The 13,066-nt window shown below is 49.3% G+C and overlaps 1 protein-coding gene across 1 annotated transcript in view; it reads right to left on the reverse strand.

The window, feature by feature from the left end:
• Positions 1–2,755: 2,755 nt before the first annotated feature.
• The window catches only part of kremen1 (kringle containing transmembrane protein 1), a 62,772-nt gene continuing 52,461 nt past the window's right edge, over positions 2,756–13,066 (reverse strand). Inside the window, exons 4-9 of the mRNA XM_035435644.1 lie at positions 8,706–8,830; positions 7,063–7,216; positions 6,255–6,587; positions 3,933–4,121; positions 3,337–3,421; positions 2,756–3,059 (exon numbers count right to left, since the gene is read on the reverse strand). Coding sequence (XP_035291535.1) covers positions 2,903–3,059; positions 3,337–3,421; positions 3,933–4,121; positions 6,255–6,587; positions 7,063–7,216; positions 8,706–8,830 — 1,043 coding nt within the window. The 3' untranslated portion in view covers positions 2,756–2,902. The remainder of the gene's footprint in view (positions 3,060–3,336; positions 3,422–3,932; positions 4,122–6,254; positions 6,588–7,062; positions 7,217–8,705; positions 8,831–13,066) is intronic.

Raw genomic sequence — 13,066 nt, forward strand, 5'->3', positions numbered from 1 at the left:
CCTAACTGGCAATATAAGCACTTCCAGGTCACACATACAGGACACACTGCACTTTGATTGGTCAGAGTACCATGGCTTTCTCAGTTTGGGATAACCAAGGGACCGGAGCTGTCGCTATAGATTCCTAAATAGTTATAGCCAAATTAAATGTTTTGCATTGTGAGTTTTTCCTCATTTGAAATGGTAACTTTTTGTCAACCTCATTCCAAAAAAGACAACTACAGTACTTATGCATGGTCTGTTCTAAATGCCAAATTCAAACATTTTTTTAAAGGTATTTGAATCGACTTGCAATCATTATCACAGATTACAGCATATCAGGTTGCCAAAGTAAGACATTAGTCTACATCACCCAGACACCCAGACAAGTTGGACGCACAAAATTAATCCTGCAATAAGCATATTGGGTAGGCTATCTTTTACAGATCAATCTGAACATGAGGTTATTGTTGTTGTTGCTGCTGTTGTTCAAATGTCATTTTTGCATAAAGGTGTCTGTCTTTATTACAAGTGCACATGGACTCTGTATTTATAGCAGTATGCTTCATGCATTTTACATTTGTCTCAGTCTTTCTCTGAATATTTATTTTCTTTATAGAGGGTATAAATTACTTGATTCGAAGAGACACATGCAAACTGAATAAGTACCGCTAACAGACCTGTAAATGGTATTTAAGTGCACATTTTTCCTCTTTGATCTTTATTTAACTTGCATGAAAGTTCAAAAACAATACAAGTACATATAAAGAACTTTCAGCAGTATGATTGCTTACAATTTACATTTTAATGTTTGACTGTATAATTCCGTTTTTGCCGTTAAGGTTAATCGCACGCTTCTGCCATTACCCTCACCACGCGCTCAAACTCCCGTGTTCTCCTTCATGCAATCGTCATGAAAAGGGTGGTTTGGAAAAAAAGAAAAAAAAACGGATTTGCGAATAAGCTCGAGTAAGTGTTCCACTGGCGTTTCTCATCAACACGTGAAATCTGACAGTTCACCACTCCGTCGCTTTGCAGCAGGCAGTGACGTGCTCGCTAATATGGACCTAGTAATTAATTGGAACGGCCAAAAGTTCACAAGTCCATTAATTCCAGTGCTGTCTGTCAGCGACCTTGAAGCCAAATGTTGGCGTCTGCGGGGAGCTTAGCGTGTTTTGCTCCGGCAAGCTTTTGAAATCAGGAAAATCAGGTTGCTGGTGATAGAAGTGCTTTGACACCCTAAGCTACAGTAAAAGAGCATCTAAAGAACACACATTTTTTTTTACGTGTGAACATGTGACAATTCCATTATCAGTGTGCCAATGCCTTTACAGTGAAATTGTTTTTTAAAAGATGGCTGTTTTTTTTTTTTTTTTTAATTACATTTAAAAAAATTTTTTATGTAACACATTCAGGCCTTGCGCAAGTTCATTCATGGCTACGCTGCCAGTACAATGAAATGCAAGGCTTGCCCTTCTAATTAGTACCACAGTCGGCCAATGGAGCAAAAAAGGTTTTGCCTGCACCAATATGGCATCAGTATGAACAGCATAATTTAGCAGCCTAACTTTCCTGGATAGCATTTTCAAATTTAAGACCACAGGGTAAAAATATACATATATAAGGAAGCAGATTTAGTCACCAGCCACTCTTCCATGAACATATTTTTGCTTCTTTTTTTTTTTTTTTTTTTTTGTAAGCGCTGTCATACAGATGAGTTCTGAAAGAAATAAATTAAATTTCCACGACGATTTAAAAAAGAAAAAAGAAAAAGCCCACGTTTGCTTTTTAATTCTTAAGGCACTTGAACGCGGTTCAACCAGAAAGATCAGAGCCGCTAGCAGACAAAAAAAAAAAAAAAAAACAAAACAGACAGTTTAGCGACATCTGAGGGGAGTTTAAATGGCAATTATTTAAGTAGACTGCACACCCGCTGGCACTGGGGCTGACTCAGATTCTCCGATAGAGGTGAACTCTTTAACCCACGCAAGTCTTTTCAATTTGGTTATTCGCTCCGAGATCGCAATCTCTCTCTCTCTGTCTCCCGCCTTTATTTATTAACGAGTCCTCGTCCAAGTAGGTGTTTGTTCCACCTAGGGAGCGCGGCAGTCTGCAGAGGAAGCAAGACCTGACCTACATAAGAAAAAGCTTTTCAAAATGGCCCCCGCGTTTTCCCGCTCTTTCTCACAGGGCGGGGTTTCCAGTAGTCGGTCTGATTGGTCGGATTGGCCTTCGGAGAGGTATGTGAACCGTTCGCGTGTGACATGTGACAGGGGACCGTTCCCCTCGCCAGAGCATGAAGCCGCCGCGTGGGCCGCATTCGGTGTGACGGTGAGGATCTGCCGAAGGAGGATCATGGGAAGGCGTTTCATACGCGTGATGCCGCGGGCCCACGTCCCTCGCCTTCCGTACCTCTGCGGTACGAAGCGATGCGTTCTTGTGTTTTAGTTTTATTAGTGAACAGAGGGAAGCCCCTTGGAAGCTGAAGCAGAACCTCCATCGGTACACTTGGGAGGGGGTGCACATTTGGGAGGGCGGGGGGGTGGGGGTGGGGTACCCAGTTCCGGCCAGTCTAAGGCACCCACACTGATGGGAAGGCAAACGGGGGCAGCCGAAAACGTTGGCGTCTCCTCTTCAGACTGCCTTCTCCGCCCCCCCCCGCCCCTGCCCACCCCCCCTCTATGCCGGGTGCGGTTGCGGTCCTGACCGGTGTCGTAGCCGTAGTCCAGACCAGGCCTTACCATCTCCCTCACCCCCCCCCCCCCCCCCACCCATGGCAGTTAGCTGTTCAGTCGTTTGTGTTAGCTTGGTTTTAGCTCCTCCCCTCTCCCTCACCCTCTACCCCAAGAAAGTTTGAAGTAACGGGCCAGCGCAGCCTGGAAACTGGCTTCCTGCTGAGGACGCCTGGTGGGGAGGTGGCTTCCTAGTTGCCCACCAGGGGGCTGAGGTCGCCGTGGTGATTCTTTAGCTTCTTCTTGAAGAAGGATATGGTGGACGGCCGGTAGAAGATGATCCAGGGCTCCGAAGCGGGGCTCTGGCCGCAGGCCTCCGAGCCGCTGATGGAGGGTATGGTTGGAGACCTGAACGAGTGACGAAAAAAAAGAGAGAGGTGAACAAGAAAGCGAGGGATAAAGGAAAGAATGAAGAAACAAAAGGAGATGGTGAAGGAATGGTAGGGAGAGAGGGGCAAAAACCAAAACACATTAGAGCATAATGAAAACCCTCGCACACCAGTGTACACCACAAGAGGGAGAGCCAGAAAATCTTTCAGGGATCCTTTTGGAGCTCCTGTGGTCCAAAATCACTGCACAAAATCTCAGGCAGGTAGGTTACCTTAAGGAAAGCCTGTGCACTTACTTTACTGTGATGTGCAAGAGCAGTTTCGCCACCATGGCGATGACGGTGAGCGTCAAGAGAGCCGCTAGGACGTAGATGGTCCAAACTGTGGGAAGAGGAGACGCGACATTAGGAAAAACCCAACCGCACGCCCCACGCTGTCCCCCGGCTCCCCCCGTCACACGCCCGTAATTGCCAGAGAACTGAAGATGAAAGCGAAGGGACAGAAAAGGCGGGGTGGGGGGGGGGATAAGTGGATTGTGGGAGTGGTCTGAACATCCCGCGGTGGGCCGAATGAAGTCACGGCGACCGCAGACGCCAGGGTATTTAACTTTTTCACTTAAGCGTTCAGCACGCACTCTTATCCAGAGGGAACGGCACAGCTGGCTGTTCTGTCGGCACACACGATAAAGTCATACAGCTGGTTCGGGTTAAGCACCTTGCTGAGGGGCACAATGGCTGTGCCCCCACCTGGGAATTGAACCCGCAACCTCTTAGTCACAAGCCTTAAATCATTACAGTACACCGCCCCCTAGTGGTGGGGCAGAGGAACGGTCTGATGCGGAAGCACATACTAGAGCTGGGGCCACAGGTCCAGCTCCGGCTGAGCCACTGACCTGGCATGTTGTGGTCTGGCTTGCCGGGGCTGGACGTGATGACGTAGAGGATCTGGGAGGAGCGGCTGTCGTTGGACTTCTCCGTCACACCCTCGTACGGAGGCTCCACCGTGCCGCCGACGTCCTCCTCCTCCTCTTCCTCGTCCATCACGTCTTCCTCGCCCGTCCGCCGCCCCGGTCCTTTCAGCGCTGCGGGGGGAGAGAGAGAGAGAGAGCGAGAGAGTGAGAGCGTAAAAATGTCAGTGCTGTTGTTATGATGAATTTAAAACATTTTAAAAACATGTAACGACACAAAAAAAGAAGTAGTCAATGCTTCTGTCAGGCCCGCCTTCTCGCTTGTAAAGATTTTATTGACAGAAGAAACGTTCTTAAACAGATTCTGAATGACTGACAATAAAAATAAGGAATTTTTACATAGTAATCAGTAGCATTTTGCATTATTGTTTAACATGATATGATAATTGTTACTTCCTGTGTGTATGTGTGTGTGTGTGTGTGTGTATACATTAGGGGAGGGAGTACGCTGTTAATATCTGCAATATGAAAATTTGTGATGGGGAGGTCAGTTAACAATTTCACTCATTTCAGTTTTGTTTCAGAATGTGTATAAACTTGGCTGGGAATTTGACTACGAAGCGGCTAAATTAATTTATTTTTAATAGTCAGTCACTTTCAAATAAATAAATAAAAAGTTGAAAAATGGATGAAGCATTCGCAGATGTTCGGCATACACAAATAACACTGGCGGATTTCTGAACCAGCGATTTCCACACACGTCATCTGAAAGCGTTTATCTTCGCTGAAAATACCACCGAGCAACTCAGCGTCGCAAGAATACATCCACGCCATCTGGTGTTTGCATCTGGGGCGGGCCGGAGAAAACCACGCAGGAGGAACGTCTCCTCCGAGGCGGAGCTTACGTGAAACGAATTTCGGAAGCGAACTGTTCGTTTAGTTGTTAAGTTGTTAAGTAAGAGCGACAGCAAACTGCAGGTCTGAGGGGCCGAAGCCTTGCTAGCTGCACGTCTGACCGAGCAACAAGGACTCCAAATGTTCAAACAGTAGGAAGCCACGCCCCCCCTCGCGCCACGACTGGCTTGTTTTAGCATCCAACCGTACATCGTCCAATCAAAGGAAGGACGCTCAGAGACATTCAAAGCAAGAGTGTGTGGAGCTGACAAAAAAGTGACCAGTGGGTGGGCTAGCTGGCAATCAAAGCCTCACAGCACAGACCCAGAAATCTAGTGACAAAGTATGAGCACATATAACTGTATGATACATATGTATATATGTGGGGCTTCCATAAATGTGGACAAAGTGGTGGTGGGGGGGGGGGGTTTGACATAAAGGCCATGATGTATCGCCCACGCGCACACACAAAGAGAACGGAACGTTCCTCGGGACCCGTTAGGGGGCCGTAAATGGTGCGATTTTAAAAGCACGAGCGCCGGCAGCTCGGTAAAAGCATTTTAAATATTTCAGTTGCAGCCGACCGCAGATAGGACTGTCGCAGACGATTTCATCAGGGGGATCACGCGGCCAGGCAAACAAATATGTCAGCTGAAACCCAAAACCGTTTCAAGACGTACCTTTAGGTAATTTAAGACCCGCATTTAAAAAAAAAAAAAAATATATACGAAGAACTTGTTTTGTGGCGTTCCTTCCCATTAATCCGTGCTTTGAAAGGGCCAGAGATTTATTTACATATTTGCTCATTCAAATGCTTGGCTACACTTACTTTATACGATTACAGGACATACCCATTTAACTGCATGGTTTCAGTAAAGGACAAACAGTACTCCCTGAAACAACCTGATCCTTTTCTTAAAGGCCTTAGAGACATTGTTCTGTAGAAACCCTTGTGCCTTTGGAGGAGACTTTGTGAGCTACTATATTTAGATGCTATTCGGGTGACAATCTCCAAAAAAAACACATTTGCAAGGGGTATTAAGAATGTAAAATGTGAACCGCAATATGATTTTAAGCTCCGAAAACATCAAGTTCAGGATTTAAAAAACGATCGCAGCGTGTGGTACGCCTGTCTCCTCTTACCAGAGGGTCAGATATGGGGAAATGTGTAAACAATTTTGCTTGAGCTCAGCTGGAGTGCTGATCAGCGAAAACCCAGGGAAGCTCATTTTCCAGCCAAACCGTCACCAGCTTGATTCAGGGAACTGCAGCGCAGGGAACCAGTCCAAAGGGGACGTCGATATCATTCACCCCAACTTTTTTCAAGGAATGTTCCGGAAACTCAAAGACCGTTTGCCAGTTGGGGGGGCCAAGGAGCCGAAACGATGCGAGGCAGAGACGGGGTCGTCCTACCTTGGTAATGGACTGCGAATCCTTGCGCCTGATTGGTCCTGTCCGAGTAGAAGTACAGGATGACGAAGTTGGCGGTGACGTTGATGGTCTCCCGGGGCGGGTGCCGGCCGTCGAAGCGCGCCACCACCTGGTTGGAGTGGCCGTCCAGCAGCTCCACCATGTCCGTCTGGTCCACGATGTCGAAGAAGGTGAAGTTGAAGAGAATGACAGAGGCGCCGGGCACCTGGATGGTCCAGTAGCAGACGCGGCCCGTCCCGTAGTTGTCCGGGAAGTCCGGGGAGTACACCACGGCGGACGGCTGGGTGTAGTTTCCCCCACAGGCCCCCACCCTAGCTGCAGGTGCAGCGCGAAAACAAGCCAAAAAAAAAATTGTTAAAAAAAAAAAAGTTAGTGAATTGCAAACCTGATCACAAACAACAGTCACGTAAGATCTAGAAAACGGCAGAACACAACAACAAGGTAAGATTTACTCTCCCTTCATGATATAGAACATAATCTTTATCTATATCTCCTGCCACTTCATAGTGATCTGTCCTCAAAAGTTTCGGTAAAATAAAGTTTCCCTCCTCTGCCAGCGCACTCAGCATTTCATTTGTCATTTATCACGACAGCAGCGTCTGGACACTTGTGCGGGGGGAATCGATATCTCCCAGCTAGGCTGAGCATCAGGAGAGATTAGCGTCAGAGCTCTGGCTCGGCAGCGCAGGCTGTCAGGGAAGATGAAGCCTGGCTGAGCCCGAATGCGCAAAAAGCGTCTGTTGGTTTTTGAATTTTTTTTGAATTTTTGAATAGTTCCCCCCCAACTCACTGTCGAAGATGATGACGCGCCCGTCTCCGCCGCAGGGCTGGGTGTGGTCGCCGAAGCACACGTGGTTGCACTCGGTGCTGGCCGCCTCTCCGTGGCGACGGTAGTCGGGGTCGTTGCCGCAGAAACAGGCGTATCCCGACTCCATCCCCGCGAGCTGCGGCGAAGGGGGGAGAAAAACGTTAGCGGCGGCGGCGTCGGGAAAGAGGCCTTCTTTCGTGACTCAGAACGCAATCTCGCTCTTGCCCTCCAGTTTACCTCAACCGCTCTTTCCCCCTTTTACAATGGCAAGGGAACAGACACGACCCCCCCCCCACCCGGCCTGCCCTCCCCCATCCTAAAACGCTACATTTCAAATGGCGCTCATGGGAAGTGATTGCCGACAGCCAAGCGAACATTTGTAGCTACTTCACTACACTGCCCCTGAGAGAAGGCAGCCTCTTGTTGGTTTACTTGTATTGTAATTCATTAAAATAAAGGTTGCCTGCACATGAATGATTGATGACTCAAAAGCGAGTGTTTAAATATTAAATTAATGAGGAGGGTGTGGGCTTTTCAGTCCAGACATATTATCTAGGTTAATCCAGCCGCCCCTGTTCATGTGTTTTGGGAGGGAAATATCTGTCTGCACAAACTGTGCAGATGATCTTAAGCCGATGACATTTGACACATTTTTTCAATAGTTTTCGCTGAAAGCCATCAAAGGGTTTATGGGTCTGCGGCTTTCGAAAGTTGCTCGAGACACAAAGTCCTCGTTGTCGAGGATGATTAGTGACATGCTGTTTACACATTGGAGATATCAGCTGAAGATACTGTACAATGGCTGTTAAGTTTTTTTTCCTCAGAAATCGGTCCAAAAATCTGGACCAAAATATGATGTGTGCAGTTCACACTGCCTCTCTCATCTTCTACTGCATGAGATAGAGAACAGGCTCGGAGGGTGTTTCCAACAAACAAACCAACCTTTAAAATCATAGTTTTGTAGTCAAATTCACTTCAGTGCGCTATACTGTAACATTTGAATTCCCCAGAAACTTCATATTTAAGGTATTATATTTAACCCAAGGTGTAATATTTATGCAAATGCAAATGTAACCTATGAGGTATGTTTAAAAAAAAAAAAATATTACAAAGATTAATGTTACGGAAAGATTTGTGAATGATGATGTGCTGATTTTTTAAATAAGTAATGTACCGCAAAACAGATCATGGTCAATGATAGTTAAATGAAAAGTGGAATAGACTGCACAAAGTTAGCTGCGCAATGCTACTTGTGCTAAGCTACCAGTGCACACTATGAAGAATAAATGTTCTGTATTCACATCCAGGGGAAATTATCTACTGACAGGTGAAACTGTTGGGGGTTCTAACTGCTGAAAGCCTGGGCAGCTGGTCACTGAAACATACACAGCTGAGAAAAAATGAAGAGTCGACAAAGACAAATGAGCCAAACTCTGCACTGTGTTGAAATAAGTGAAAGTACAAAATTATATACAAGAGTAAGAGCTGATGTGATCCAAAACTGAACAAGAAAAAAAACAGTTAAAAAAAAAAAAACACGGGAAACACAGTGGACCTTGTTTGAAGACCACATTGCAGTACAGTGGGTGTGTTCTTCCCGTTTTTCCCTGGGGAGCCACGCTTACCTTGTACCTCTGCCTGCGGCATAAGCTGATGCAGTTCTGGATGGTGAGCTTGTTGGAGGTCTCGCTGCTCCCGGTCAGCGTGGGGGGGTCGCCGCTGTCCTTGAAGCAGCCCAGGTTTCCAGGCACTGTGGAGAGAGGAGGAGGGAGGGGGGGGGTTAAAAAAACAGGTTTTGGGTGCAGGTACCTAGTGTCAGCAGGTAGGGCGGTTCTCCAGGTAAGGGGGACGAGATTAGCAACCAACAGAAGGAAACACCTGTCCGAGGCAGAGTGCGATTTTCTGGGGGTCCACATACTCCCTCTAGAGCAGGGGTTTTCAACCATTTCTGATCCTCCTCCCGCCCCCCTACCCAGACTCAAAGGCATCCAGGGAACCCCCCATCATAACTTCAAAAGGGTTATGTTTAAAAACAGTCACTGCATATCAAGTCTGGCCAGGGGCCCCCTTCAAGGACCCCCCTGTAGAAAACCCAGGCTCTGGGGTTCCTTTCAGTGAGTTTTGTGGAGTTTTTTTCATGTCATGACTGCGTGTTCCTCCACTGGCCAGGTTCCAGGGCTCCTCCCGTTCATGCTTTTTCAGAAGGGGGGGGCGGGGGGGGGGGTTGGGGTTGAGGGGGGTGATACCAGCTGACTGGGACGCGAGAGTGGATCTACAACCCCCCCAGCCCCAGTCGAAAATCCTGTTAATTGTCACCAGACAAAGGGAGGTCCCAATGCGTGCGTACGTGCGTGCATGTGTGTATACACGCGAGTGTGTGTGGTGTGTGTGTGTGTGGGGGGGGGGAGGGAGAGGGTGCTGGAATCTGGAAAATCTGCACTGCTTGTGGAGAATTTTCCCTCTTTTCCCGAAAGCTGTGTAGTGTGAATGGAAGACAGACCTCATCCCCCTGCCCTCCCTCTTGTGAGGTCTGTGCTGTGTGAATGGGAGCAAGCGAGCTCATATCCTTCAGCTGCAGATGGCGGCTGTGGGTTCCAGTGTGTTGCATCAGTACCCCCCCCACCCCACCCCACCCCACCCTCATGCCCACTTTCTCCAGCTGGAGGGGAGACAGATGGGTTCCATGGACGAAATAGGTTCCCGTGGCGATGCCCGCGGTGAGACAGATATTAATGGGGGGGGGGGGGGGGGGGGGGGGACAGAGCAGACGCCCTCTGGTTGCTCAGGCGGGCACACGCATGGAGAGGAGTCGTCTGCAACCCGGACCGAGGCTGAAGACAGACCCGAGCATCGACTCCGCCTTGACCCCGCGAGTTTGACGGCCTTGCACTTAGCGCTTGGCGGGTTCAGCCGTCTCCAAGCCGTCGGTGGGGGGGGGGGGGGGGGGGGGCGATTGGCGGGAGGACGAAACGCGAGCGCCGCGGTAAACAGGAGGTTCAGACGGCCTGTTTCTGAGTCACCGCAGTTTTTCATAAGGAAGCCCGGCACACACCCGGCACGGATCACGATCAATGGAGCGTGTGTGTGATGCGAAGGGAAAAAAACGACCTAAGAAAGCGTCGCTTTGTTCCCGAACCGTCCTCAGTTGAAAGGGTGAGGGGGGTGGGGTGGTGAGGGGGGTGGGGGGGGGGGAGGCTGAGGGAACGCGGAGAACCTCGTCTGGAATCCCAAGCAACCCATTAATATGACTTCCACAACGTTACCTTGATTATGTTTTCATATCTCGGTGCGCTTGAATGACAGGAAATAAAAGCGGGAGAATCGCACCTACTTTCTATTCTCTGCCAGTGCGTGCCACCTCAAGCTATTCTCCTGAAAATTAGCATTTCTGCAGAGCTCGCGCAGTCAGTGAGCAGGGCTGCGGACGCGTGACTGAAAAAGAGCGGGAAATCTCGACTTCGAGAACGACCGTGATTTAGTTCGCCACATCTTAAAAGGCGTCCAGGGTTACCGGTGGAGGAGGCGGTGAAGGGGAGAGCCTACAAATTTCTAAAGACGACTAGAAAAAACGTGTCAAGCGCTAAGCTTCAAAAACATCCCCGTGAAGGAGGAACATCGGTTCCCGGATCAAAAACGGTATGGAGGCAAAACCTCAAATACCCGAGGTGAACCGGTAGTCTGTGAGGCGGGTGACTGTCTCGCCGCAAGCGTTTTCGGAGAGCTGGAGCGCTCCCAGGCGGCCGTCCTGCCTGCACTCGCGCTCGTTCCTCTCCTCTCCTCTCCTCTCCGCGCATCGGACGCAGGCGGCGCTTGCCTTCTCGTCTGGACGATCTCCGCGGAGCGCGATGAAGACCACACGTGCGCTCGCCGGTCTCTGCCAGCACGAACATCTGCCTGGTACAATGTTGCAAAAACCAAAAAAAAAAAGCCAATCTTTGTATGTAAGACTTTTAGTCATATATTTACACTTAAAATCCTATTTCTCACGCTTTTGTTGGCAAATATGAAAAAGATTGCCAGAAAGGTGAGGCAGTTTGACTCATTTCAAGAGGTAAGACCAGTTTCACTTGCCAAGCAAAAAGGAAACTTAAAACACGCTAATATTTTCAACTTGAGAGAAAGAAATAAGATGCTATGTCTCATTATAAGACACAAACCCTTGTTAAGGCAGACTTTTATTTTTTTCTCTGCGCAGCGTTAGCGGAGCGTTAGCTCGTGGCACAGCCGCCAGCTGAGCGGGGCGCGATGGCATATCCACGGGGTTCAAAAGGTCAACGCCAAGAGATCCGGGAAAGCCTCCAAGACAGACGGACGCATCGAGTCAAGTCGCGGGAGATCACCCGCTCGCGGATTTATTTACGAGGGGCACACACATTCAAACGATCTCGATTATGTCGTCCATCACGGCCGCGGCTGACGGCCCGCTCGGCTCGGTCGTAAATCACCGCGGTTACCGTTTTTATGGCAACGTTAAACGCGGACGCTTTATGAGGGATTAATGGACTGCAGCACTTCCAGGGGGGTGACGACTGTTTGCTGCGGTAAGGCTTTCCCCGGAGAACCAAGCGGCGTGTGGCACACGAACGACGGCACTGACGGGGGAGATCTGGAGTCCTTTAACGCCGGGCTTGTGTGAGAGCGCGAGCCAGATGTTCCCGAACGGCCCTCTGGGTGCTGCACGGGCGTGAGCCGTTAAAGAGGGTGTATATTGTTTTTGGACTGATGCAGACAAACACCTGGCTGTGCTGTGAGTTAGCCCCCCCCCCTCCTCCCTGTCCCCCGCCGACCCCCCCCCCCCCCCCTCCACCAAACCCCACCCCCTCCACCTCCACCGCACACCAGCCCCGAGCCATGCAGGTACTTCTTCAAAAGCATTTCCCCAGTGCTTTCAAAGCGAGGGGAAGTGTTTCTCTGCAGGGCTATGGCGAGATTAAAGGAACCAGGATATTTTTTTCCCTTCTTGACAGGAAGACTTATGACATATCGCTGTCAACTGACCTGCCTTCATCCTCCTGGACCTCCTCCTCCTCCTCCGCTTTAAAACGGGGCGCTCTGTGGCTGCCCCGTGGGCACGTGGGTAATGCGAGCGGAGCGGACGCATTCGGCTTTTGAATCAACAGAAATCAGGACTTGTTTGTTGCACAAACACGGCGTTTCGCTGAACATCTGCGGCACAGGTGCGAAAAAAACGTCGATATTTTCAGCCACTTACATAAGAAAATTCCTCTCTCAGCGAGTCCGAAAATCTTAACAAGCTGAGGGGTCTGTGATTGGGTACGTGTGAGTGTGCGTGTGTTTGTGTGCGTGTGCGTGTGCACCTGTGTGTGTGCATGTGCATGTGTGTGTGTTTGTGTGCATGTGCGTGTGCACCTGTGTGTGCTTTGTGTGTGTGTGTGTGTGTGTATGTGTGTGTGTGTGTGTGCATGTGCATGTGTGTGTGTGTGTGTGTGTATGTGTGCATGTGCATGTGTGTGTGTGTGTGTGTGTGTGTGCGCATGTGTGTGGTTTCAGTATGACAGAAGGCGATGGAATGCACCAGCCTGGTTCTGTGGACACCCAAGAACCCCCAAACCCCTGAAAAAAGTCACAGAGCAGAGTTCGGGTCTCGTGCTCGACCACAGGAAGCGGACGGCAAGGTGACGTCCGCACTCAGGTGCAACATTGAGGGGGCGGGGGGGAGGGCAAGGACTATAGAGCCAAAAGGGGCTAAGAAACTTCTGGAAAATATAAATAAAGCACATAGGCCTGCTAAACAGATCACAAGGGGGTGGGAGGGAGAGGCAGAGGAGGAAGAAAAAACAGAACGAGTGAGAGAGAGAGAGAGAGAGAGAGAGAGAGAGAGAGAGAGCGGAGATAACAAACACGACAACTTCAAACGGCGTGGTCTTGGCGAACGCGCCTGGCAGAGCTGGCGGTTGAAGGCGTCTGCCCTAGGCCTCTCCTCCTCAGCATTATTAAAGAAGGTAAATTACAGACATAAATTGCG

The sequence above is a fragment of the Anguilla anguilla genome, chromosome 10 (genome assembly GCF_013347855.1).
Source record: "Anguilla anguilla isolate fAngAng1 chromosome 10, fAngAng1.pri, whole genome shotgun sequence".
Lineage (NCBI taxonomy): Eukaryota > Metazoa > Chordata > Actinopteri > Anguilliformes > Anguillidae > Anguilla > Anguilla anguilla.